Raw genomic sequence first — 25,320 nt, 5'->3', positions numbered from 1 at the left:
TAATGCTCCTCTGTCAACATGTGATTGGTCATTGTCAGTGTCCGTACACTTTGGGTGTACTGCCCCGCCCCAGGAGTGAAGTTACGGTAGATTACAGTGGGTGACGGTGCTGTTTGGTGACTGAACATGTTCTGTGTGTCTGGCTCAGGTCCGTTCCCCTGTAAGGCCATCAACAAGATCCTGTGGAGGACGTCCCAGTCGGGGTGAGCAGCAGCACCGCTACCTTCCAGACACTCGTTTAGTCCTTAGAGGCCACAGAGGAGCCGTCAGTCAGACAGGAGTAATAAGTATCATCCCATGGGTGGAATGAAAGGTGTTTTTCCACTGTGAATAATAACAAGCAGGATAATGACCATCATGTTGCTCCTCCTCCTGTCTCATCACTCTGCCTGCAGTGCTGCTGTGATGCCCAATGTCCTCAAGGGGACTAATATAATCTCTTATCTCTCTCTGTCTTCTCTCGCTTCCTTCTACTCTTCTGCATTCTCTTTTCATCCCTCTCTCACTCCATTCTCTCTCTTCTCTCCTCTGTCCTTTGTCTCTCTCTCTCTCTCCAGTTCCCCGGTGCGCCTGTACAGTGGTGGGATGCCCCGCGCCAGCTATGGCGACCGTCACTGTCTGACCATCCAGCAGGACCAAGACCACATCACCTTAGACTTCACCTCCAGAGTCATCGACTTCTTCACAGTCCACAATCTAGAGCAGGAGAAAGGTACGGTCGACTTCTTCACAGTCCACAACCTAGAGCAGGAGAAAGGTACGGTCGACTTCTTCACAGACCCCTATTAGTCGACTAATCGATCGAAAGGAGCCGTAGTCGACTACCAACCTCTTAGTCGAATGCAAAAAAATATATATATATATATATATAATTTTCTTTTATATAATTATATTAAAAAAAATCTTAATTTTTTTTTAATCAATCTTTCCAAAAGAAAAGAGGCCTAGAAGCGTGGCTAACGCTAATGGTGCACATACCAGAGGCTAACTGCCTATGAAAACAGGCACAGAGGCACTGAAAGAGGATTTCACCCGTCTAATGAACACACTAGACTAGACAAATATCAAGACATATCCATCAGTGGACCAATTGCATGCTTTCGCAGAGAACAAGAAGCCTTCCGTCGACTCCTTCAGAGTGTCCTCCTTGACCCCACCCTCTCATTTGACCCCCACGTCCGCTCCATCGTAAAAATATCCTACTTTCACCTCCGCAACATCGCAAAAATCCGTCACTGCCTCTCCCCCCCTGCTGCTGAATCCCTCATTCACGCCTTCATCTCCTCCCGCCTGGACTACTGCAACTCCCTCCTCACTGGTATCACCTCCCGCTCCCTCCATAAACTGCAAATGGTCCAAAATTCAGCTGCCCACCTCCTCACTAACACCCGGTCCCGCGAACACATCACTCCACTCCCTCCACTGGCTCCCGATCAAACACTGCATAAACTTTAAAACACTACTCCTCACCTTCAAAGCCCTCCACAGCCTGGCCCCCCCCTACCTGACTGATCTCCTTCTTCCCTACCGCCCCACTCGTTCCCTCCGGTCCTCCTCCACTGCTTCCCTCACTGTCCCGACATCCAAGCTTAAAAACTTTGGAGATCGGGCCTTCTCTCGTACTGCACCCCGACTCTGGAACTCCCTCCCCCAGTCCATCAGAGACTCCCCTACACTCTCCACCTTCAAAGCTCGCCTCAAAACCCACCTGTTCTCCCTTGCCTTCAACCCCCCCCACCCATAACCCCCCCCCCCCCTCCAACCTGATTGATGTCTGTCTCCAGTCTTTTTTGTGCTATCATGCTGTCTTCCCTGTTCCCCCCATGGTCTCATGTTCCTTTTGTTTTGTTTCTTTGTTGTTTCTTTGTTTTTGTTTCTTTGCTTTTGTTTCTTTGTTTGTACTCTTGCTCCAGACTATTGTCAGCGACTTCGGGTTATTGAGAAGCGCTATATAAATTACATGAATTATTATTAAGCACCCCCACAGCCCAAATGGAATGATAAAAAAATATATATATATTATAATTTTTCTTTAAAATTTTTTTTATTTCATAGTCGACTATCGGCTAATTTTGGTGACTACAAGTCGACTATACAAATCCTTAGTCGGGGACAGCCCTAGTCCACAATCTAGAGCAGGAGAAAGGTAAAGGTCTACTTCTTCAGTCCACAACCTAGAGCAGGAGAAAGGTAAAGGTCTACTTCATCAGTCCACAACCTAGAGCAGGAGAAAGGTGAGGTCTACTTCTTCAGTCCACAACCTAGAGCAGGAGAAAGGTAAAGGTCTACTTCTTCAGTCCACAACCTAGAGCAGGAGAAAGGTCTACTTCATCAGTCCACAACCTAGAGCAGGAGAAAGGTGAGGTCTATTTCTTCAGTCCACAACCTAGAGCAGGAGGAAGGTAAAGGTCTGGACAACACTAAGATCTACTTCTCCACAGTCCACAACCTAGAGCAGGAGAAACCTAGAGTCGGGTATGAACACTAAAATTGACTTATTTACTGCCTCGAAAGGTTAAGTGACACTAAAGCCCCGCTTCGACTGAAATTACCCGGAACATTTTGGCCCTGGGGACTACATTTAGAACTTTAATGTTCCTTCAGTCGACTGTTGTCTGCATTTGCACCGTGGTGTAAAGACCCGCAAAGATTAGGCAAATAGATCGTAGACGTAGATCAGGAATAACTTATGGTCTGGACAACACTAAACTCTACTTCTTAACTGTTTAACCTATTAACATGCGGGCAGAAACGTGGCCATTTTTGTTTTCGTTTTTGAGGACTGCATACTTTTTTTGCAAACCAAAATACTATACTTTATACTTATAGCACATGCATAAGCCTTGTCTCTTTTGAAAGATAACATTCTGAAGTTTTCGGTACAATAAAGAAAGATCACTTTTAGTGCTAAGGAAATAGAGTAACATAGGTCTGAACTTGAGTTGTAGAAAAACTTGTTACTCACGTTTTTCTGTAGTTGCAATATCCAGAAATAGAAGTATATCCAAAAAAGATTTATGAGCTGGAAAACACTCTGGGTCCATAGCCTGATGTCTTATGTAGTACATGTCCAAATTTCATTTTGGTAAACTGTGTACAAGGTTTCCATATCCTCATTGACTTCAATTAATTCTGCGTTTTCTTCTCTTCCTGTATTCGCTCGTGACTTTTCACCTAGATCCCTGATTTGTACATCCCCACGTGCTGGGGTATCATTGCAAAGCCACACTCATTGGCTACAACCCTGTCTAATCATTTTCGAGATCGCCAAATGATTGACGGAGCTAGAGCCCTGGGAGTCGGGGGTGGTAATCTGACTCTGCCGTGTACTTTGGCGCACGCCTCACATATCGGCATGAACCGCTGAATGGATTTTGTCGCCTGAAACGGCAATCGACAGGCAACAGATAAGGCTTTTATTCTATATATATATTGTATTAAAAAATGCACAGCCGAGCCACTAGAGGTCTGCAAAGTGGCGCGTCGCGCCGGTGTGCAAATCGTCCTCAAGAGGGCCCACATGTGGGTCGTTGCGTGTTAAGAGGTTAAACTATTACAAGGGTTGTTATCCAAATTAAACACAAAATGCTACTTTTAATCACTACTGCAGTGTTCAACCCCTTATTGACAATCGTATTCAGTAGTAGAACTTAGTAGAACACCCTTTTGCTGTCATAACGTGCTGCAAACGTGATGCATAGCCAGACACTAACTTCTGACAGCGTTCCTGAGGAATCTTAGTCCATTCCTCAATGGCAATGACCTCCAGTTCAGTGATATTCTTTGGTCTGCGTTTTGCAACTGCCTTCTTCAAATACCACGAGAGATTCTCTATTCAGGTCAGGTGATTGTGATGGCCACTGTAAAATCGTCCATTTCTTCTTCTGAAACCAATCCTTGGTGGACTTTGGTGTATGTTTTGGATTGTTGTCCTGTTGGAAGGTCCATTGACGGCCAAGCCTAAGCTTCATTACAGATGGCATGACATTTCCTCCTATGATTTCTTGATATTTGACTGAATTCATGATGCCCTCAACCTCAACACGGTGCAAGTTTCCAGTCCCAGATGCAGCAAAACAGCCCCATAGCATCAGTGATCCTATGGGTCTTGTAGTACGGCCATGGAAACCTTCATTGTTTAGTATCCGTCTTACTGTGCAAACTGAAACCTCCGTGCCATGCCCCACCAAATCTTGCTGCAAGTCCTTGGCAGTCACTCGTGGATTCTTGAGCACTATAGCCTCTTCATGAACCTGTTGTCAGCCGCAGATAGCTTCCTCTTCATGCCACGTCCAGGGAGTGTACTCAATGTTCCGTTCACGTTGAACTTGCAAACTATGCTTCCGACTGTGCTTCTAGGAACATTGAGTACTTTCACTATGTTTCTCTATCATTTTCATTGTTTATGCACGGCAATTATCTCTTCTCTGAACTTCTCTGAATACTCCTTCGACTTAGCCATATTTGCTAACATGTGCCCAGTGTTGCGTTGCTGATTTCAAAGCTGGTTGCACAGTGTTTTAATGACGCCACGGCGCGTGCACGCACTCCCGCGCATGCGCATAAATGTTCCCTTGCATACGCACAGACTAAAGACGATGCCTAATTGCCTCTACGAATGGAATGTAACACATTTCATTCACAAGTTTTGTGTGAATGTATCTGAGAACGTATTTGAACACACTTGACGACCGGCGCTATGCAAAGTAGCCAGGTGGGTACTTAGCGAGTTGGCGCATCAGTCGAGTGCAGCGCATTCCTGTGTGCACACACGTGCACATTCGTGCATGTGCGTCAGGCCTGGACTGGCCATCTGGCATACCGGGCATTTGCCCGGTGGGCCGACGCAATTTATTTTATTTTATTATTATTTATTTTTTTAATGTTTGGTCAATGAACGGCCCACTACTATGCTGGGAGAGTGGCCCATTGGTACTGACTGAAGCACCCCCCCGCCAGTCGTGTGGTACATGACTGAGAGGGGGGCTGGTACATGATTGAGAGGGGGGCTGGTATACATGACTGAGAGGGGGCTGTGGTACATGACTGAAATGGGGCTGGTACATGACTGGGAGGGGTGCTGGTATACATGACTGAGAGGGAGCTGTGGTACATGACTGAGAGGGGGCTGGTACATGACTGAGAGGGGGCTGGTATACATGACTGAGAGGGGGGCTGGTACATGACTGAGAGGGGGCTGGTATACATGACTGAGAGGGGGCTGGTATACATGACTGAGAGGGGGCTGTGGTACATGACTGAGAGGGGGCTGGTACATGACTGAGAGGGGGCTGGTATACATGACTGAGAGGGGGCTGTGGTACATGACTGAGAGGGGGGCTGGTACATGACTGAGAGGGGGGCTGGTACATGACTGAGATGGGGCTGTGGTACATGACTGAGAGGGGGCTGGTATACATGACTGAGAGAGGGCTGTGGTACATGACTGAGAGGGGGCTGGTACATGACTGAGAGGGGGCTGGTATACATGACAGAGGGGGGCTGGTACATGACTGAGAGGGGGGCTGGTACATGACTGAGATGGGGCTGTGGTACATGACTGAGAGGGGGCTGGTATACATGACTGAGAGGGGGCTGGTATACAGGACTGAGAGGGGGCTGGTAGATGACTGAGAGGGGGCTGGTATACAGGACTGAGAGGGGGCTGGTACATGACTGAGGGGGCTGGTATACAGGACTGAGAGGGGGCTGGTACACATGACTGAGAGGGGGCTGGTACATGACTGAGGGGGCTGGTATACAGGACTGAGAGGGGGCTGGTACACATGACTGAGAGGGGGCTGGTACATGACTGAGAGGGGGTTGGCTGGTACATGACTAAGAGGAGGCTGGTACATGACTGAGAGGGGGCTGGCTGGTACATAACTGAGAGGGGGCTGCCTGGTACATGACTGAGAGGGGGCTGGTACATGACTGAGAGGGGGCTGGTACCATGTATTGTGCATCATTGTAGGTCAAACCATTAAAATGTTAATTTCCACGGCAGCCATTTTGGATTTTGGTCTCTCACAAATTTTACACCCAGCTACATTTGTTTATTAACCCTCCTAGATGACAAATCCATTGAGAAACAGACCTTCGTTCTCCACGGTCACGGAAGTGCCACAGATGACCCAACTGCGTCTATTCGAATCCTAACGCATGTATCGCTGCTGTCGGGACAAAACCTCATAACTCCATTTTTTGAATTTTTTTTTTATTATATAAATCAACTCCGTAGATCATCCTCCATATGTGTGTGTGGGTTTTACAAAGTTTAAACAATGGGAAAGCATTAAACCGATCATCTGTCTAAACCTCCTAACTCTATTCACCCTCAAATCTGTGTTCGTTTTTTTCATCTGCTGAAAAGTTGGGTTTTTGGAGTTATGAGGTTTTGTCCCGACAGCAGCGGTATGCTTCCGCGTTCGCGTTTTGCGCTCTTGATTGGCCACTGACGTTTCTTGTCACGCCAATCGTGTGATGGCAAGTTCTTTCGCCAGTTAAGCTTAGGCACTCTTTCGAAGTTAGTTAAGGTTAGAGTTTGTCTTTGAGCAGGGCGATAGAACGCCAGCCCTGATTCCAAACTCTAACCTTAACCAACTTCGAAAGAGTCGCCTAAGCTTAACCAGTGATAAACTAGGCGTTAGGTAGTTTGCTGCTGGTCGAGGCGGAAATAGGCGCGTCACGCGATTGGGCGCACATGTCACATGACCAGAAACGTCAGTGGCCAATCAGATCGCACCAGAAACGGCAGTGGCCAATCAGATTTGCAAAACGCAAATGCGGAAGCATACATGCGTTAGGATTCGAATAGACGCGACCCAACTACTAGGATAAGGGTTCCCTTGATAAAGATCCATGAAAAGGCTGTATAATATACAACACCTGTAGCTCAACTGCAAAAACTGCTTTTTTTATTTGATTAGATTTGTATTTGGAAATTAAAAACGCATCATAAAAACAAATGATCTTGACCAATTTGTATTCGTGAGGATATCACCTAAAAGCATTAATTAAAACACTTATTTTCAAGGTGGTCCTCGATGGAAGACATAAAAACATAAAAACACAGCACATATAGCCTACTCAACTGCAAATTTTTGCTCAACTGCAAAAATGTATGCCTACTTATGTATTAGCCTACAGGGAAAAACACATTCACAACAGGCAGCAACGTTTATTTTCAGCCAAGTATGGTAATAAGGTAACTATTAGGATATAATGGTATGGATTACTTACTCTTATAACTTATTACTATCTGTGGTAGCTCTAGTCTCCACCTACACAAATAGTTTTTGTGCTGTCCATTGAGCATGTACCTTCACGTGGTAGGCACATTACATTACATTACATTTACATTTAGTCATTTAGCTGACACTTTTATCCAAAGCGACTTACAAGTTCTGTACGACAAGACAGCAAGAAGGGTACAACTCTTATCAGCTGAGTAACAATGTTCATCAAGTGTTGCGTGCTACAGTGTAGGTTAGTTTATTAGGACAAGTGCATGACAGTAAGGTTAGTCAGGGTTAGATTTTTTTTTTTTTTTTTTTTTATATAATCATTTCAGATAATGGTTGAAGAAGTGAATCTTTAGTCGACGGGGAAAGATTGGACGGGATTCGGCTGTCCTAACTGGGATGGGTAGTTCATTCCACCATTGTGGGGCAAGGACTGAGAATAGGCGGCTTCTCTTTGATGACCCTCCGGGAGCTTGGATAGGAGTAGGTCTGAGGCGGCCAGAAGATGCAGAGCGTAGGGGTCTTGAGGGTGTGTAGTTAGTAGGGATGCCCCGATCGATCGGCCACCGATCGTTATCGGCCGATAATCAGTATAATATGTGATCGGTGATCGGTGATAATGCTTTATTTTCACCGATTGTCAAACCCGATCTCACTCGCTCGTCTCGCTGAGTTCTGTCTCAGACACCGGGAGCTGTGCGGCGTCTGCTCCTCCCTCCAGCCCCTCAAGTCAAGTCAAGTCAAGTCAAGAGTTTTAATTGTCACGGCATACAGGTATACAATGAAATGCGGGTGGTCTTGCCCGCAACGATGTGCAATACAGTGGTACATATAATAGAATCAAAAGAAGGAAACAACATTGTGCAGTAACAGGTAGCAGGTAACATGGAGTGACATCTCGGTATCTGTACATAGTTATTTACAGAGCATATGGGACATGCTAGTTAGCTTTGGTAGTGCAATACACTGTTCCTGTTATTCTAATTTAAAGTGTCCTTTCCTTTGGCCATAAGTGTGCGTGTGTGCGACATGAGTGTGTGCCCGCTCATGTTAAAGTGTTAAGTGGCTGCTCGTGTGTGAGCGTGCACAGTGTGCGTGTCGTGTGTGTGTTCATGTGTGCTTGTGTGTGGACAGTTCAATGTTCTGAGCACTCAATGTTCATTGTTCATGGCTCTGATAGCCTGGGGGAAGAAGCTGAGCCTAAGCCGCTCTGTCCTAGTAGCTGGCGTTCGCAGGCGTCTGCCTGACCTCAGCAGCTGAAACAGGCTGTTATTGGGGTGGTGAGGGTCTTTCATTATCCTGCAGGCTCTGGATTTGCACCTCTTGTTGTATAGAACCTGCAGGGGGGGTAGTGCAATACCCGTGGTACGCTCGGCTGAGCGCACCACTCTCTGTAGGGCCTTCTTGTCCTGTGCCGTGCTGTTTCCATACCAGGCAGTGATGTTTCCGGTCAGGATGCTCTCTACAGCTCCTGAGTAGAAGGACTGGAGTATCTTTCCCGATACTCTGAACTTCCTTAACTGTCTCAGGTGGTAGAGACGCTGTTTCGCCTTCTTTACTACTGTGTCTATGTGTGTTGACCATGTCAGGTCCTCTGAGATGTGGACCCCCAGGTACTTGAAGCTGCTCACCCTGTCCACGGTAGCCCCGTTAATCATCAGTGGTGTGTGCGTCTCCTGCTGTCCTCTCCTATAATCCACGATCAGCTCCTTGGTTTTACCAATGTTCAGGAGCAGGCTGTTGTCCTGGCACCAGCGTTCCAGTACCTCAACCTCCTCCCGGTAGGCCTTCTCGTCGTTGTCCGAGATCAGCCCCACCACGCGCATGTAAACACGGGTCTAGTAGTCTAGTCTAGTGTGACGGGAGGACGGCGTCTCCCTTAGCTAACGTTAGCTACCGTTACAAAATGACCCAGTCAACCATTCACTTCCAGTCCAATACATGATGAGGCATTGTCTAACCGAACGGTATCTAGCCGGCCAGCTACCGATAGCGCCTGACATCAACAAACGCTCCAGCAAACTCTAGTAGAGACGTGTATGATACCTCAGCTAGCTCATGTTAGCTGACGCCAGCTCACTGTTCAAAACGAAATGTCCCACTGAACTAAATAGTTCACAGAGGCGCTGTATCAACGTTATATAGCCGGCCAGCAGTAGCCACAGATAGCTCCTGATATCAATGTTTTATAACACTCATTCGATGCGTATTCGAGCTGAGGGCATGTTGTTGAATATGATCAATAGGGTCCAGCTGCACCTCCGGAGAATCCTGGCCGTAGCTGCAGGCTACTCGAGTATAGGGTCTAGCTGCAGCTCCGGAGAATCCTGGCCGTAGCTGGAGGCTACTAGAGTACACACAGACAGTGGAGCTTGTTGCGTGGTGGCGATGTCTCGCAGATAATACAAGTACAAGTCTAATTATATAATATATATATTTTATAAAAAGAAAATAATAATAATTATATAAAATAATTTTAAATTTTTTTTAATCAAAAACAATCTATCGGATCGGTATCGGCCGATATGGCTCACGACGATCGGTGATCGGTATCGGTGGCAAAAAACGTGATCGGGGCATCCCTAGTAGTTAGAGACCATTGACCGGAGGTAGGCGGGAGCGGTTCCCTTTGCTGCACGGTATGCTAGGTCGAGGGCCTTGAAGCGGATACGTGCAGCAATGGGGAGCCAGTGCAGGTCCCTAAGAAGTGGGGTGACATGGGCCGACTTCGGTAGGTTTGATATCAGGCGGGCCGCTGCGTTTTGAATGAGTTGAAGAGGCTTGGTGGCAGTGGCCGGGAGGCCAGCTAGCAGTGCGTTGCAGTAGTCGAGGCGGGAGATGAGATGAGATGATGTTGATTGGACGAGGAGTTGGGTGGCTTCTTTTGTCAGGAAGGGGCGTATCCTTCTGACGTTGCTCAGGAGGAATCTGCAGGTTCTGGTTGTCGCTGCGATGTGAGCAGAGAAGTTCAACTGGTCGTCGAGGACAACACCAAGGTTCTTGGCGGTCGGGGACGCGGTCACAGCTGCATTCTCGACTGTGATGGAGAGGTCGGTCAGGGGGGAGGATTTGGCCGGCAGGCGGAGCAATTCTGTTTTGCTTAGGTTCAGTTTGAGGTGGTTGGTCGTCATCCAGGCGGAGATGTCGGACAGACAGGCCGAGATCCGCTCAGAGACGTGGATATCTGAGGGAGGGAAGGAGAGGAAGAGTTGAGTATCATCGGCATAACAATGATATGAGAAGCCATGAGACGTGATAATGTTACCCAGTGATTTAGTGTAGAGGGAGAAGAGAAGGGGTCCTAGGACCGATCCCTGGGGGACACCCGTCCGGAGGGGGAGGGTGGCCGACAGAGTCCCTCTCCATGACACTTGGTAGGAGCGGTCGTTGAGGTATGATGTCAGCCATGTCAGCGCAGATCCAGCCACTCCCATTCCTGCGAGGGCCGCGAGGAGGATCTGATGGTTGACTGTGTCGAAGGCTGCAGATAGATCTAGGAGAATCAGGACAGAGGAGAGGCCTTTCGCTTTTGCTAAGTGAAGTGCCTCTGTGACCGCAATGAGGGCCGTTTCTGTGGAGTGGCCAGTCCGGAAGCCAGACTGATTGGGGTCTAGGAGGTCATTCTGTAAGAGATAAGCAGTAAGTTGTTTGGATACAGCACGTTCAAGTGTTTTAGAAAGAAAGGAGAGAAGAGAGACAGGATGATAGTTGGCTATGACGGTGGGGTTCAGGGTTGGTTTTTTTATGACGGGCGTGACTCTGGCTTGTTTTAGGGAGGTGGGGACCACCCCCGAGTTGAGTGAGGAGTTGATGGTTGCAGTTAGGAATGGGAGGATGTCCGATGCTATGGTCTGGAGGAGTGGGGAGGGTAGCTGGTCCAGCTGGCATGTAGTCGGACGGTTCGACGTTACCAGTGTCAGGGTCTCGGCTTCTGTAATGGGAGAGAAAGATGACAGAGTGAAGGATGAGGTTCTCGATTCAGCGTTTGGAATGGGTGGGGGTTGGGAGAAGGAGCTGCGGATGTTCTCCACTTTTTCCTCAAAGAAGATCGCAAAGTCTTCGGCAGAAAAAGAGGAGGGGGTGGGGGGGAGTGACGAGGGAGGACATGGTAGCATGCAGTTTGCGAAGATTCTTGGCAGAGGCCTCGATCCTATGGTGAAAGAAAGAAGCTTTGGCATTAGTAATGGTTTTGGAGAATGTTAACAAGAGGTTGTGATATGTGTCGATGTCAGCAGTGAGGCGTGATTTTCTATACTTCCTCTCAGCCGCTCTCAGGACCTGTCTTTGTTCTCTCACTGCATCCGACAAAAATGGCTTACGACGTGTTTGCTGGCCATGCTGTTTCTGCCAGACCACGCTGTACAACGTTATTGAGATCATATTTCATTTTTTTGCCATGGCATTCATAATTCCGCCACCCAGCCTCTGGTGATACAGTGGGAGCCTGCACAACAGTGCAACGCCTCAATACCGCCGCCTGGTGGATGATCGGGCGAGTTACAACCGGAAGTGGATCTGGTGATCTCGGTGCATCTGGGAAATCCATCCGGCAGTCACATATCGTTGCGGGAGTACAGACACACACTGGCGTGCATATGGATCGCTGCCATAACTCAATAATTGATATGATTTGGGCGTTTATTGCGCCATACAAACCGGAAATGGATCTAGTCGATCGACGTCAAATAAGTGGGATATTTCTCCTCCAGTCTCATCGGCAAACGGTAAGAGGACAGTAACGTTACTTTCAGCTTGATTGTTTATTCTTATCACTACAAACCGATCAGATCAATATATCACCCATACTACATAAAGCATTTACTGACTATCACGGAATTATAAACGACCCCTCCCCCCCTTTCATCCGCGCATGATGAATCATAATGTATACGATCATGTACAGTTACAATTTTTTATATAGCGTGTATCGGCAATAAACGGCAGTTGATAATTATTATGCGGTTATGCCTATAACTCACGTTCTATGAATTACTGCAGAAAACGATAAAAACATACTTATATTCTAGATGGTATTTTTGGAAGAATCTATGAATGAAAAAGTATAACGTTCCTACATCCTGAACGATAGATAATCGATGTTGAATGGGCCATAGTAATGTCAATTTAGCAATACAATTTAAAAAGTTATAGCCCTGCAAAGAAGGTGAACATCTCCATAGGCTTAGACTGGTGGCAGTGAGCCTACATTGATGGATAGAAGCGTGGCAGTCAATGTGTTAACTGTAGGTCAAACTCTGCAAACAAACAAGCACACCATTGATTTAATTGCCATATAAATCACATACAAAGCTCTAACTATTACTCCTCTCTGAACATGAATATAAAACAAAAAGGTGATCTATTAACTCTGTAAACCTTATGCAATATATTCATCATTGATGTTTGAATACTTGAAATCTATATGAACTGAGTAGTTAGTATCAAATGAAATAAGATGGAACAGCTCCATGCATTAATTGAATAAACAACTATTTGCTCATTACCAGTATGGTATTGTTTAAATTGTACAGCTTTTTGCACATCTTTGTCAGGGAATTCCAACAATTCTGGACCTGAATGTACCAGTTAATTGTAATCATCTCTCTCTCCTTATGTCTAGTCAAGCCAGGTTGTGGAGGAGAGAGACAGGGATGAACAGGCTATAGACTACTTTGCCCATCCTGAGCCTGCTATGATGCAGATGTTTTTACATCACCACCCAAAACAAGATTCAGCCAAGAGCGAGTGAGTACACTGGTCCACTTGCACTGGTACACTTGTCCATGGCACTTACTACCCATCTTTGTAGTGGTTTGGGGGAATAGTACAGTAGGTACGCATATTTAAGGGAACCGCAAGGATGGTGTACTGGTGGGTGGTGTCCGACCGATTATGGTGGGCCGGTCTGGGCCAAAAATGCCAGGGCCGATTTTTGGTCCCAGTCCAGCCCTGGTGCGCATGCTTCTGCTCACAGAGCCGGTTGCACGCTGTGCAACCCTGTCCCATGAGCAACGCACCCCTGAATGCGCCCTTGATGAGTAGCGCCAGGTGACACAGGTGTTCGAATAATTTTGATTGCAACTGTACGTGCCAGTTTTACTATTAAATTAAATGTATTTAATTTTCATTAGTCTTCCGGGTATTTTACTTAGAAAAATTGCCACTTCTGCCCGCGCCTCACTCTTTTTCGTAAATAAGTCTCATGATCATAATCAAGTTTCACGTTTCTTTGCACCCGAACACGTAGAGACGGCGTCCATACGCTGAGCTGTGGTAACATTCGCCCACCTACCCCCTACCAGTGAATGCCTCTCTCCTGGAAAAGGTGTTAGGTGGGGGAGGGGTTAGGCCAGTGGGTATTTGTAGTTCTGCATGCAGGCTATGTGTCCACTAAAAGCCTTTTTTTCAAGGCGGACCGATTTGAAAAAAGAAAAAAAAAAGCTCTGAGCGTTTTTCTGAGGCCCGCGGCACCGCCCCTTCCTCGATGAGTTACATTGATGAGCGCGCTCCTTTCCAAAAGTTGAACTAGTTTCAACTTTATGAGCTGGGAGCGCTCCGACCAAAAACGCTGCCCGCCGAGAGCTCATAAAACGTGAGGCGCGGCGCTGGGAAGAGGAGCGCGCCTGTCGCGTCTCCAGCATAGAAATGAATGACCGATAGGAGCTGACAACTCATAAAACGTCCCTGGTGGACACAAGCCCTAAGAGAACAGCCAACAGCCCCTTTTTAAGCTCTGTAGCTAAAAACTGGCTATTGTGTTATCATCTTTAAGACATAGATTTAAATGTATCTGCTCAATTTGTACAAGTGATGGCTTATTTTGAAGGTAAGAACCTGTACTTTCATATAATGTAAACTACTAATTTGAAGCTTGCTTAACAAGACCCTATTATTATCTGTGCCTGGTCACAATTTTCAGACATGCATACACTATTGAACTATTGTGCAAATATATTCTTGTGTATAGCAGTTGGGGAAGAATACTTTCATATACTAAGTGTGTGTGTGTGTGTGTGTGTGTGTGTGTGTGGGATATGCACAGGGGCATGAACCCGGTTCCCCATGTCTGAATGCTGTTTGAGAGTCATCTCTACTCCACCAAGAAACATGTTTTTTGCAGAATCACTGATGCATAGCCAGTTTCCTCATATTTCTCTGCTGAGCTCGTCTCTCTGCCTCCCATATGTAGAGTTTGATGAGCTGTCAGCCATGTTGGTTCTATTAGAAGGTGGATCCAGGACAACAAATCCCTAGTCATCTTCACTGTTATTCGCTCGTTAAGCGTGTGACCCCGGTGACCTCTCCGTCCGACTAAACAACGACGTAGTTGTTGTTTCACAATAGTTACAGATGGATCCGATACGTGCTCTTCACGTCGCAACAGAGCGGTGTGGTAGGACGCTAAGCCAGCTCTCCTTTGGCTCTGAACGCAGAACATTGAGAAATAAATCAATAGCCACCGGCAAATTAAAAGGGTGTGGATGAAGTCACTTTGACTCACCGTGACGGAGCGCTGGGGTCTCGCCTCTCATCCCACAGATGAGTTCCTGGTCGATGTCGTCTCATTATAGGGAAAAGATGGATTTCTCAACTTCTCGACTATAAACAAGCCTTGCATGGAGCCACACTTAAATATAAAAGCCTCTGTGCGCAGCACACTGACAACCTGTTGCCTTGGTAATGCACAGATACAGATTATTATTAATTGTCATTATACAGCACAAGTACAGTACACCTACAGTAAGTAATGGTGCTAATCAGATGTATGTACAGAGTTGTGGTGGTGTTATGTAGTGATGCAGGCTCTACCTGGATGACTCTTCTCTTGCTGGTGATATTGCCAGGAATTAACACCAACACACCAACACACACCACCACACGCCACCACACACACACACACACACACACCACGGTCATGCAGGGACTTTATTGATGGCCTTTTCTTCCGTGAGGCCTTTGTTTATTTTTCAATGGGCTGCTTTCAGACCCAAGGTCGCTGCGTGATGTGCTTGTGGTGTTTCATGTGTCTGACGTGTCCGGCTGGGGGGGATGGTTACTGAGTGACTATAAGGGAAAAGCCAGTGAGTCATGGGGTTGGATGTCCTCTCGCTCTCTGTCTCTCTCTCCCTCCCCTGGTCCTGACTGTGTTTGTCTCTGTCTCCTGTAGAGTTTGACGACTCGTCAGCCCTGGTAGTATTGTTGGAAGAGGAGCTGGTTGTAATTGACCTCCAGACCCCCGGGTGGCCCTCTCTGCCCACTCCCTACCTGGCTCCTCTCCACTCCTCGGCCATCACCTGCTCCTGTCACGTCTCCAGTGTTCCTCCCAAGCTGTGGGAGAGGCTGCTCAGCGCTGGCAGGGCTCAGCAGGGGAAGCAGCACACACACGGGGTGAGACACACACAGTCACACACAATCACAAACACACGGGGCGAGGCACACACACACAATCATGCACACACGCATACAGGGACAGACACACGCACACACACAATCATGCACACACGCATACAGGGTCAGACACACACGCATACACACACACACACACACACACACACAATCACAAGCACACAGGGTGAGACGGAGACACACACACGGTCAGACTCGCACACAATCATGCACACACACAATGGGGGACCCTGATGTAAACTAGACGAAAGTCTTTCTCTGGTCTGCATCCCCTTAACAATTGTATGTATTGAGCTGTACTGTACTGTACCCATTCTGCAATCTGTTAATAAAGTTTTCAATCAATCAATCACACAATCATGCACACACACACACACACACACACACACACACACACACACACACACACACACACACACACAATCACAAACACACAGGGTGAGACACAAACACACACACACACACTCGCACACAATGGGTGTAACACACGCACCCTCACACACACACACACACACGCACACGCACACGCACACACACACACAGAGACTCACAGACTCAAGTTAACGAGGCATCCGCTGGAATCATGGAGTTTAACAGGTTCTAGAATCCCGATTGATCTGAGGACAACTGGGCTCTTAGCCTCTGGGCCAACCATGACTTCACAAATCGCACAATATAAAGTGGGCTAACTCTGGGTTTTTGCAATGTTAACATTAGAAATCCAATTTGGTTTGTGAAAAGGGGGAAACATTAGAGGAGAGATTTGGAGGCAACAGAAATACATGCAGAGTCAATGGAAGCAGGCGGACGGAGCAAGACGGACACGGCCTCACTCGTGGTGTGAACTGAGACATACAAACGAGGACGTCCTTTTCACAATGAAATTGAGTTATGATTTATCTGCAGCCTATATACTGTATATATGGAACAGGTTAGGCCAAACATGTGTTAACGCCACAGTTCAGTTCAAATGTACTTGTCTCCATGCTGGTTCTGTGGATTACATATAATAACTTAGTCAATGGAGATCCGGTATAAGCGGCGGTATAAGCTTCATCAGGCCACCTGCCGGGCCGACTCGCCTCTTGGCGTCGGCCGGGCGGGATACCGTTCCACCATGTCAGGGCAAAGGACCGATGCCACCTGCACCACTAAGCACGGAACACCAGTGGCGGCTGCTGACCAAAGTCTATTACTAGTGAAGCACTGCTCCACTAGTAGCCATGCAACAACCTCCACTGCGGTGTGCACCCGTGACGGGATAAATGAATGAATGAACGGAAATTCTATTAACATATTGCAGAATGGGCTATCCCAATACAGACAATTGTGAAGGGGATGCAGACCAGAGAAAACGTTAGTCCTGTCTACATCAGGGTCCCCCATTTTCAATTCATAGATTCTCAAAATGCACACCTGCCCTGAGCCCTGTCGTCAGCCTATCCACCCATCTAAAGGGTAAATAAGCCTCCGCTAAACCCCCAACATTAGACACCGATTGACCGTCAGCATGAATGGTTAAGAGGAGGGAAGAGTAAAGACAGCCCCGGTGAGGTACATGGGAACCGCGCCCCAACATTGTAGCATTAGCATTAGCTGCGCGCTAGGATACTTGGAAAAACATCTCAAAAGTGAGTCATGATGACCACATTTATCCAAATATCCCACCCCCTGCGCCAATACATCACTCGGTCGTCTCACGAGACAACGAGCAGTATTACCCATGCCAGTACCAATGCCTGCTAGCGCAGGTCCTACCTGGGCGCGACGTGGCTCGGCTGCCAACCGTCGCGTGAAAGTCAAGTCAAGTCAAGAGTTTTATTTGTCACGGCATACAAGTATACAATGAAATGCTGGTGGTCTTGCCCGCAACGATGTGCAATACAGTAGTACAACATATAATAGAATCCAATAAACAACATTGTGCAATAAACTGGTAACATAGTAGGGCATATCGGTATTTGTACATAGTTATTTACAGAGCATGGAGGACATGCTAGGTCCTTTGGTAGTGCAATACACTGTTACTGTTGCTATACTATTTTTAAGGTGACCTTTCCTTTGTGGCCATAAGTGTGGGCATGTACATCATGAGTGTGTGTTTGCTCATGTTAAAGTGGCTGCTAGTGTGCAAGCGTGTACAGTGTGCGTGTCGTGTGTGTGCTCATGTGTGCTTGTGTGTGGAGTGTTCAGTGTTCAAGGCTCTGATGGCCTGGGGGAAGAAGCTGAGCCGAAGCCTCTCTGTCCTAGTAGCTGGGGTTCGCTGGCGTCTGCCTGACCTCAGCAGCTGGAACAGGCTGTTGTTGGGGTGGTGAGGGTCTTTCATTATTCTGCAGGCTCTGGATTTGCACCTCTTGTTGTATAGAACCTGCAGGGGAGGTAGTGCAATACCCGTGGTACGCTCGGCTGAGCGCACCACTCTCTGTAGGGCCTTCTTGTCCTGTGCCGTGCTGTTTCCATACCAGGCAGTGATGTTTCCAGTCAAGATGCTCTCTACAGCTCCGGAGTAGAAGGACTGGAGTATCTTCCCAGATACTCTGAACTTCCTTAACTGTCTCAGGTGGTAGAGGCGCTGCTTCGTTTTTTTTACGACTGAGTCTATGTGTGTTGACCATGTCAGATCCTCTGAGATGTGGACCCCCAGGTACTTAAAGCTGCTCACCCTGTCCACGGTGGCCCCGTTTATCCTCAGTGGTGTGTGTGTCTCCTGCTGTCTTCTCCTATAATCCACGATCAGCTCCTTGGTTTTACCAATGTTCACGAGCAGGCTGTTGTCCTGGCACCAGCGTTCCAGTACCTCAACCTCCTCCCGGTAGGCCTTTTCGTCGTTGTCCGAGATCAGCCCCACCACCACCGTGTCGTCTGCAAACTTCACTATGGAGTTGGAGCTGAACTTGGCCACACAATCGTGTGTGTAGAGTGAGTACAGCAGGGGGCTCAGAACACAGCCCTGGGGGGACCCGATACTCAGGGTGATGGTGTTGGAGGTCTGACCCCCCACCCTGACCGCCTGGGGTCTTTCACTCAGAAAGTCCAGTACCCAGGCGCTCAGAGCGGAGCTCAGACCCAGCTCGATCAGCTTGTCCACCAGTCTGGTGGAGACTATGGTGTTGAACGCTGAGCTGTAGTCAATGAACAACAGTCTCACATAGCCCCCCTTCTGGCGGTTAAGGTGAGAGAGGGTGCTGTGCAGTACTTGGGAGACCGCGTTGTCAGTGGACCTGTTTGTCCTGTATGCAAATTGCATAGGGTCCATATCACTGGGGAGGGAGGCACAAATGTGATCCTTGACCAGCCTCTCGAAACATTTCATGGCCACAGAGGTGAGTGCCACCGGTCTGTAGTCATTGAGACATGTTGGGGAGGGTTTCTTCGGTACAGGGATGATGGTAGACATCTTGAAGCAGGCTGGGACCACTGACTCCGCCAGGGGTTGATTAAATATGGCGGTGAACACAGGGGCTAGCTGGTTGGCACAGGACTTAAGTATGCGTCCTGTTATACCATCTGGGCCAGCCGCTTTCCTGGTGTTCACCTGCATAAATGCTCTTCTCACACTGTGTTCCGACAACGAGAGAGCGTCCCCGCCCCCCCGCGGTTGCCCCCCCACTCCACAACAGCCGGAGCGCCAGTGACGTCACTAGCCGGAGAGCTAGCGGCGCCACTGTCTACACCAAACCGAGCGTAGAAAGAGTTGAGTTTGTCCGCGAGAGAGGCGTCGTCGCTCCCCATTGAGGGGCCGCTGACTTTGTAGTCCGTTATTGTCCTCAGTCCCCGCCATAAGCCTCTTGTGTCGTTTTGTGCCATTTGTGTCTCCAGTTTATCAGCATATGTCCGTTTTGCAAGTTTTACAGCCTTGCGCAGAGTATAGACTGTAGCCTTGTACTCCTCCATGTTTCCTGACTCTCTGCCCAGGTTGTAAGCAGTGGTGCGAGAGTTCAGAGCTGCTCTGATAGTACTGTCCACCCACGGTTTCTGGTTTGGGAACACCCGCACCTTCTTTGTGGGGACAATACTGTCAGCGAGTGTTGTTATGAAGCATACAACGCTGTCCGCGAACTCGCTGACGTCACTGGCGCTTCCTTGAAACATATTCCAGTCCGTGTTCTCGAGCGCGTCCTGAAGCGTGGCCTCTGATTGGTCGGTCCATTTTTTTGTCTCACGTGACACGACGGCGTCACGTGATCTTTGTTTGTAAGCGGGGAATAACAAGATGGAGTTGTGGTCGGATGAGCTTGTAGCCCCCGTCAATGGTGGAGCCGCTACAGCCTTGTAGCCGGCTCTGAACGGGGTGTAACAGTGGTCGAGTGTGTTTCCTCTCCTTGTGGAGCAGGCGATGTGTTGAAAAAAGGACGGCATCACTTTTTTCAAATTGGCCTGATTGAAATCACCAGCTACGATCATTGCCTGATCATTGCCTGATCATTGCCAAACTGGATGTTTAATTTGATGTTTGTTGAGATGGACGTGTAGCTCCGCTAGCGCCCTGCCGGTGTTCGCTTGTGGAGGGATATATACAGCGGTCATGATGACCGCGGTAAACTCACGGGGGAGGTGGAACGGACGGCACAGAATTGAAAGATGTTCCATGTCTGGGGAGCATGAGCGTGAGAGAACATGCACCTCTTTGGGATTAACCCAGCCATTGTTCGTGAGGAGACAAACCCCGCCGCCGACGCTCTTGCCGGAGGCTGCCGTGCGATCCGCTCGTAGGACGGTGAAGGAGTCCGAGGGAGAGATGCTATGATCCGGAGTCGCTGGCTTGAGCCATGTTTCCGTAAAACACATGATGTTAGCGTCTCTCACCTCACGTTGGAAGCGGACCCTCGCTCTCAGATCATCCATCCTCCCCTCCAACGAACGTGCATTCGCCAGAAAGATGGATGGAATTGCTGGGCGGTAAGCAGATCTTTTTAACCTCAGCCTGATACCTCCACGTTTCCCTCTGTCTCTTCCTGCCGGTTCCTTTGTTGTCGTTGTCCCGCCTGATCTCCGTTGGCCATTCTAGACATAAAGTGTCTACAAACTCCTCTTTAAGTCCGGAGTTTAGGTCCATAAGTGTCTGGCGGTCGTATGACGTACCCGCCAGTGATGTTTTAATAAAAAGAAATGCTAAAAGTGTGCACAATCGTCGCGGAGCTAAACCAGAGGCGACTGACCGGGGTCGCGCCATCCGGTCCTTCGGTCTGCTGTCATGCGATGAGGAAAAAACAGGACAGGACCGCCGCGCTGTTAGGACGTGCCTAGAAGGTTCCGGGGGCTGGCGAACTTCTGGCGAATTCCCAACATTGTGTCATTTCTCCTTACGCTTCATAACAATCTCCAGTTCAGAAGTGCATCTGAGCTGCTTCCGTGTTGGAAACGAATGAGGAAAGGTGAGGCGTGACCACTTCCGGTGTAATATAGGGGACGCATGGGAGTGGCGTGGTCACATGCAAGTGGGTGCATTTGTTTTGTTTCCCAGACCACACTAGGTGCTGGAGATAGTGTTGTATCTCAGAAGGCAGAGCGAGACGCGAAGCCAGATGATATATAACTCACCCCAGCTTTGAAAACATCCACTCTTATAACTCTTATCTGTTGTTAAAGCAGTTACTTCCATGTTCTCGTGTTCTACTTTTAGTTTGATGTAGAATTAGCCGCTGAGAATTAGATGGCCGTTTCCACGGTAACACATTTGTTGAAAATTCATCAGAAGAAGATGATGGGAGCGTTTTTGAACAACAGATGGAGTGATAAGATTCAATGTTTAGTTTACCAAGCTGGGGTGAGTTCTGCTTTTTTTGCGTTCAACCATCGAGTAGTTGTGCTTGGTGTGTGATTACAAGTTTCAGCGAATTCTGAAGTGCAGAGGGAAATTCTATAACTACAGCCCAGATATGTTCTAGCAAGCTCTATCCACACCATGCAACTTCCAATAACTGCTGACACTAAACAGTGTCCACGCATGCACACACACATGCACACGCGTGCACACACACACACGCACATGCACACAGAGGGATAGAATTCACCTTCATTCAGCAATTCAGAACCTCCCCCCCCCCCCACACACACACACACACACACAGGGATATAATCAGTATTAGAACCATAGATAGATCACAAGGTCTTTTATATTTAGCTTAGTATCGGAACACTGCCAGATGTAACTGACCGTCTCAATGTATCCATACTGTATGTCAGCGGTTCTCAAACTACGGGTCGTGACCCAAAGTGGGGTCGTGGGTAGGTGACAGGTGCGCATTGGCAAGTAAAAAAATAAATGTTATGTTCTGGCAACATATTTTGGCTAAATATGCCTCGTTTCATAAATGTGTATTGATATTACATAGTGCTGTAATTAAATGTTCTAATAAATATGCATGATCAAGTTCAACAACGTGTGCTTTTATTTTGATATTCCTTATTTCCACGTTGAAATTACGCGATACATTAAGTTGCCCGGAAGATGGGAACGATGGACTTAATGTAAATCAATTATTAGATATTTAAATAATAATGAGAATTCAATTTATTAAAATATTTCTTCACATGGTAGAATTGGGCGCTAGTCTGTCGAGGAATTACCCAGGTCTCAGCCATTATCAACTGTTAGTCTGCTAGAGGCCTGTTAGCTTTAGCAGCAGGTGTAGGTGGTTAAAGGCTTTGCAGCCTGATCAGAGGCAGATTGGACTGGGGAGAACACAACACACACACACACACACACACACACACACGCACACACAGCTGGTACGCTCGTATATCATGCCTGTGTGAGGTTGGCACCAGAACAGAGTAGACAGACCGGTAGACGTGTGGAGTGTGTGTGTGTGTGTGTGTGTGTGGGGGCCGGCGGGATGGGGTCATGACAGAGGCCAAGGGTTCCTGAAGTGTCGCCTTGGGAAGTGATCCTAAGGTGATGATACATGGACAGCTTGTACAAGTGGTAGAGAACAACAAGGTTGCCTTCAGAAGAGATGGGGGCTGTTAAAAGGTACACCATCACGGAGGCCAATCTTCAGTCGTGGTCTTAAAATTCCTCTCCGCTGTCTTGTCTGTCTGCCTGTCTGTCTGTAGAGTTGGCCCATATGTGGAGGAAAGAACGTGGCACCCCCAGCCAAACAACAGGAGCTGCTGCTGACTGGGTAAACACACACACACACACATGCACATTTTAAATACTTTATTTGAATCTGCAGATCAAATCACTTGTACGTACTGTAGGTTTAAAATATTACAGAGCTTCAACATGCTTTTAGGATATCTATGGCTCAGCCTCTTCTCCACTACACTGTCTGGCTACCTGTTACAGCAGAGATGGAACTAAATCACACCGTCTGGCTACCTGTTACAGCAGAGATGGAACTAAATCACACTGTCTGGCTACCTGTTACAGCAGAGATGGAACTAAATCACACTGTCTGGCTACCTGTTACAGCAGAGATGGAACTAAATCACACTGTCTGGCTACCTGTTACAGCAGAGATGGAACTAAATCACACTGTCTGGCTACCTGTTACAGCTGAGATGCAACTAAATCACACTGTCTGGCTACCTGTTACAGCAGAGATGGAACTAAATCACACTGTCTGGGTCAGGGTTTCCGTTAGAAAAAATTGTTGCCGGCCTCAGTGTCCGGTAGATTTCAATCTACCGGTCAAATGAGAGAAATTCCGGTCAGAGTTTATTGAGCTTAAAAACAATTGATAGGCAAAAGAATGAAATTACTTTGCTGAAGTCTGGGGAAACAATTATAAGTCTACACTACAACCACTTTTTATACTCCAAAAAAGGGCCATAAGGATAGTTCACATTGCAGGTTATCGTGATCACACTAACATATTGTTTCTGGAGTCAAAGACATTGAAGTTAAATGATCTTGTGGAATTTAAAACGGCACAATTAATGTATAAAGCAAAAAGTCATGCACTTCCAAGAAACATTCAAGAATTGTTCTTTGATAGGGAGGGGGGTTATAATCTGAGGGGAGAACACAATTTAAAGGTGCTAAACGTACGCACTACCATGAGAAAACACTGCATCTCAATATGTGGAGTGAAACTGTGGAACAGTCTTAATGTGGTGTTAAGGCAATGTCCAAACATGAGACAATTCAAACTGATGTATAAGGAAATTATGTTCACAAGGTACAGGGATGAAGAAGGGACTTGATATTCACAGGTGTTTACATTTTTATTTTGTTTCTATTTTATTTTATTTTATACATATATAGTTTTTGTTTTGCATATATATATATTTTTTTTTTCTTTTCTTTTCTTTTCTTTTTTATGTTTAAAATAGTACACTCATTTGAGTAGTGGAAAAGGGGTAGGATTAAATAAGTGTATACTTCTTCCTACTCCTTTTCGAACATGCAGATTGAGTTGTTTTTCTTTTTTGTTATTGTTTGTTGTATTCATTGCATGTTCGAAATAAAGACTTCAAATAAAAAAAAAAAAAAAAAAAAATGACAACAAAACAAAAGAATGACATCATCAAGGCATGTAGATTTATAATATTTTTACTTAAAACTAGGCTACTTTTGCGTATAAAGTCATTATATTCCAAATAAAATAAGTCCCGAGACTCGTGCTGCTGCCGACTTTAAATCAAATAGGTGTCTGTGGGCAGTCGCCCGACATTAATAAACAACAGTCTGTTATAATCACATTTTTATGAGCTAACGAATTCCGTTATATTGGACATTTGTATTAATTATGTCAAGCGAAGAACTGAGAAATTTGGCAGAGAGACGGCAACATTATCGTGGTTTTGCGTGACGACTCTCTCTCTCCACCTCCCAATGACTTATTTGCGAGAGTATGTCGATGCAGAGCAGCAGATTTAGCTGTTATTGGCTCTTTTCTGGGGACCGCACAGCAGCGCACCCCACCCAACATTGAATTGCAAATGGCTGAATTGGAGTACTGCTGGAGTACTGCACTGTGCTGCTCCGGATCTGCAGCTTCACAAAAGTTCGCACACCCAGCACTAAGCTCTCGCTGACAACGTCGTTGTCATTATTAGAAGCAACGATGAAACAAATGTAATGATTGTTTCGTTCATCGCATAGGCTATTTAATTTTAGCCTATTTTAATACAATTCAAATAATCAAATTGTGCTTAGACTCTGGGAATTATTTTCACCGGACATTAAGACCGGAGAGATTAAATATGTCGGACTTCAACAGATTTTGCCGGTCAAATACCGGTAATTACCGGCTAACGGAAACGCTGGTCTGGGTACCTATGACAGCAGAGATGGAACTAAATCACACTGTCTGGCTACCTATTACATCAGAGATGTAACTAAATCACACTGTCTGGCTACCTGTTACAGCTGAGATGGAACTAAACCACACTGTCTTGGCTACCTGTTACAGCTGGGATGCAACGAAATCACACTGTCTGGCTACCTGTTACAGCAGAGATGCAACTAAATCACACTGTCTGGCTACCTGTTACAGCAGAGATGCAACTAAATCACACTGTCTGGCTACCTGTTACAGCAGAGATGGAACTAAATCACACCGTCTGGCTACTTGTTACAGCAGAGATGGAACTAAATTACACCGTCTGGCTACCTATTACATCAGAGATGGAACTAAATCACACCGTCTGGCTACCTATTACAGCAGAGATGGAACTAAATCACTGTCTGGCTACCTGTTACAGCAGAGATGGAACT

The 25,320-nt window shown here is 46.9% G+C and overlaps 1 protein-coding gene across 2 annotated transcripts in view; it reads left to right on the top strand.

Annotated features, from left to right (window-relative positions):
• Nucleotides 1-25,320, top strand: part of llgl1 (LLGL scribble cell polarity complex component 1) — a 123,390-nt gene that overhangs the window by 58,470 nt on the left and 39,600 nt on the right. For both annotated transcript variants that reach the window (XR_014620515.1, XM_084329907.1), the window contains exons 8-11: nucleotides 149-203; nucleotides 558-712; nucleotides 15,412-15,632; nucleotides 22,710-22,777. Coding sequence is in view for 1 of the 2 variants with exons in the window: in XM_084329907.1 (XP_084186033.1) it covers nucleotides 149-203; nucleotides 558-712; nucleotides 15,412-15,632; nucleotides 22,710-22,777 (499 nt within the window). In the remaining variant the exon portion in view is untranslated. The remainder of the gene's footprint in view (nucleotides 1-148; nucleotides 204-557; nucleotides 713-15,411; nucleotides 15,633-22,709; nucleotides 22,778-25,320) is intronic.

Source organism: Notolepis coatsorum (assembly GCF_963971535.1).
Source record: "Notolepis coatsorum genome assembly, chromosome: 14".
Lineage (NCBI taxonomy): Eukaryota > Metazoa > Chordata > Actinopteri > Aulopiformes > Paralepididae > Notolepis > Notolepis coatsorum.
Note: the sequence above shows the minus strand (reverse complement) of the source record. Positions and strands in the feature narration are given on the sequence as shown.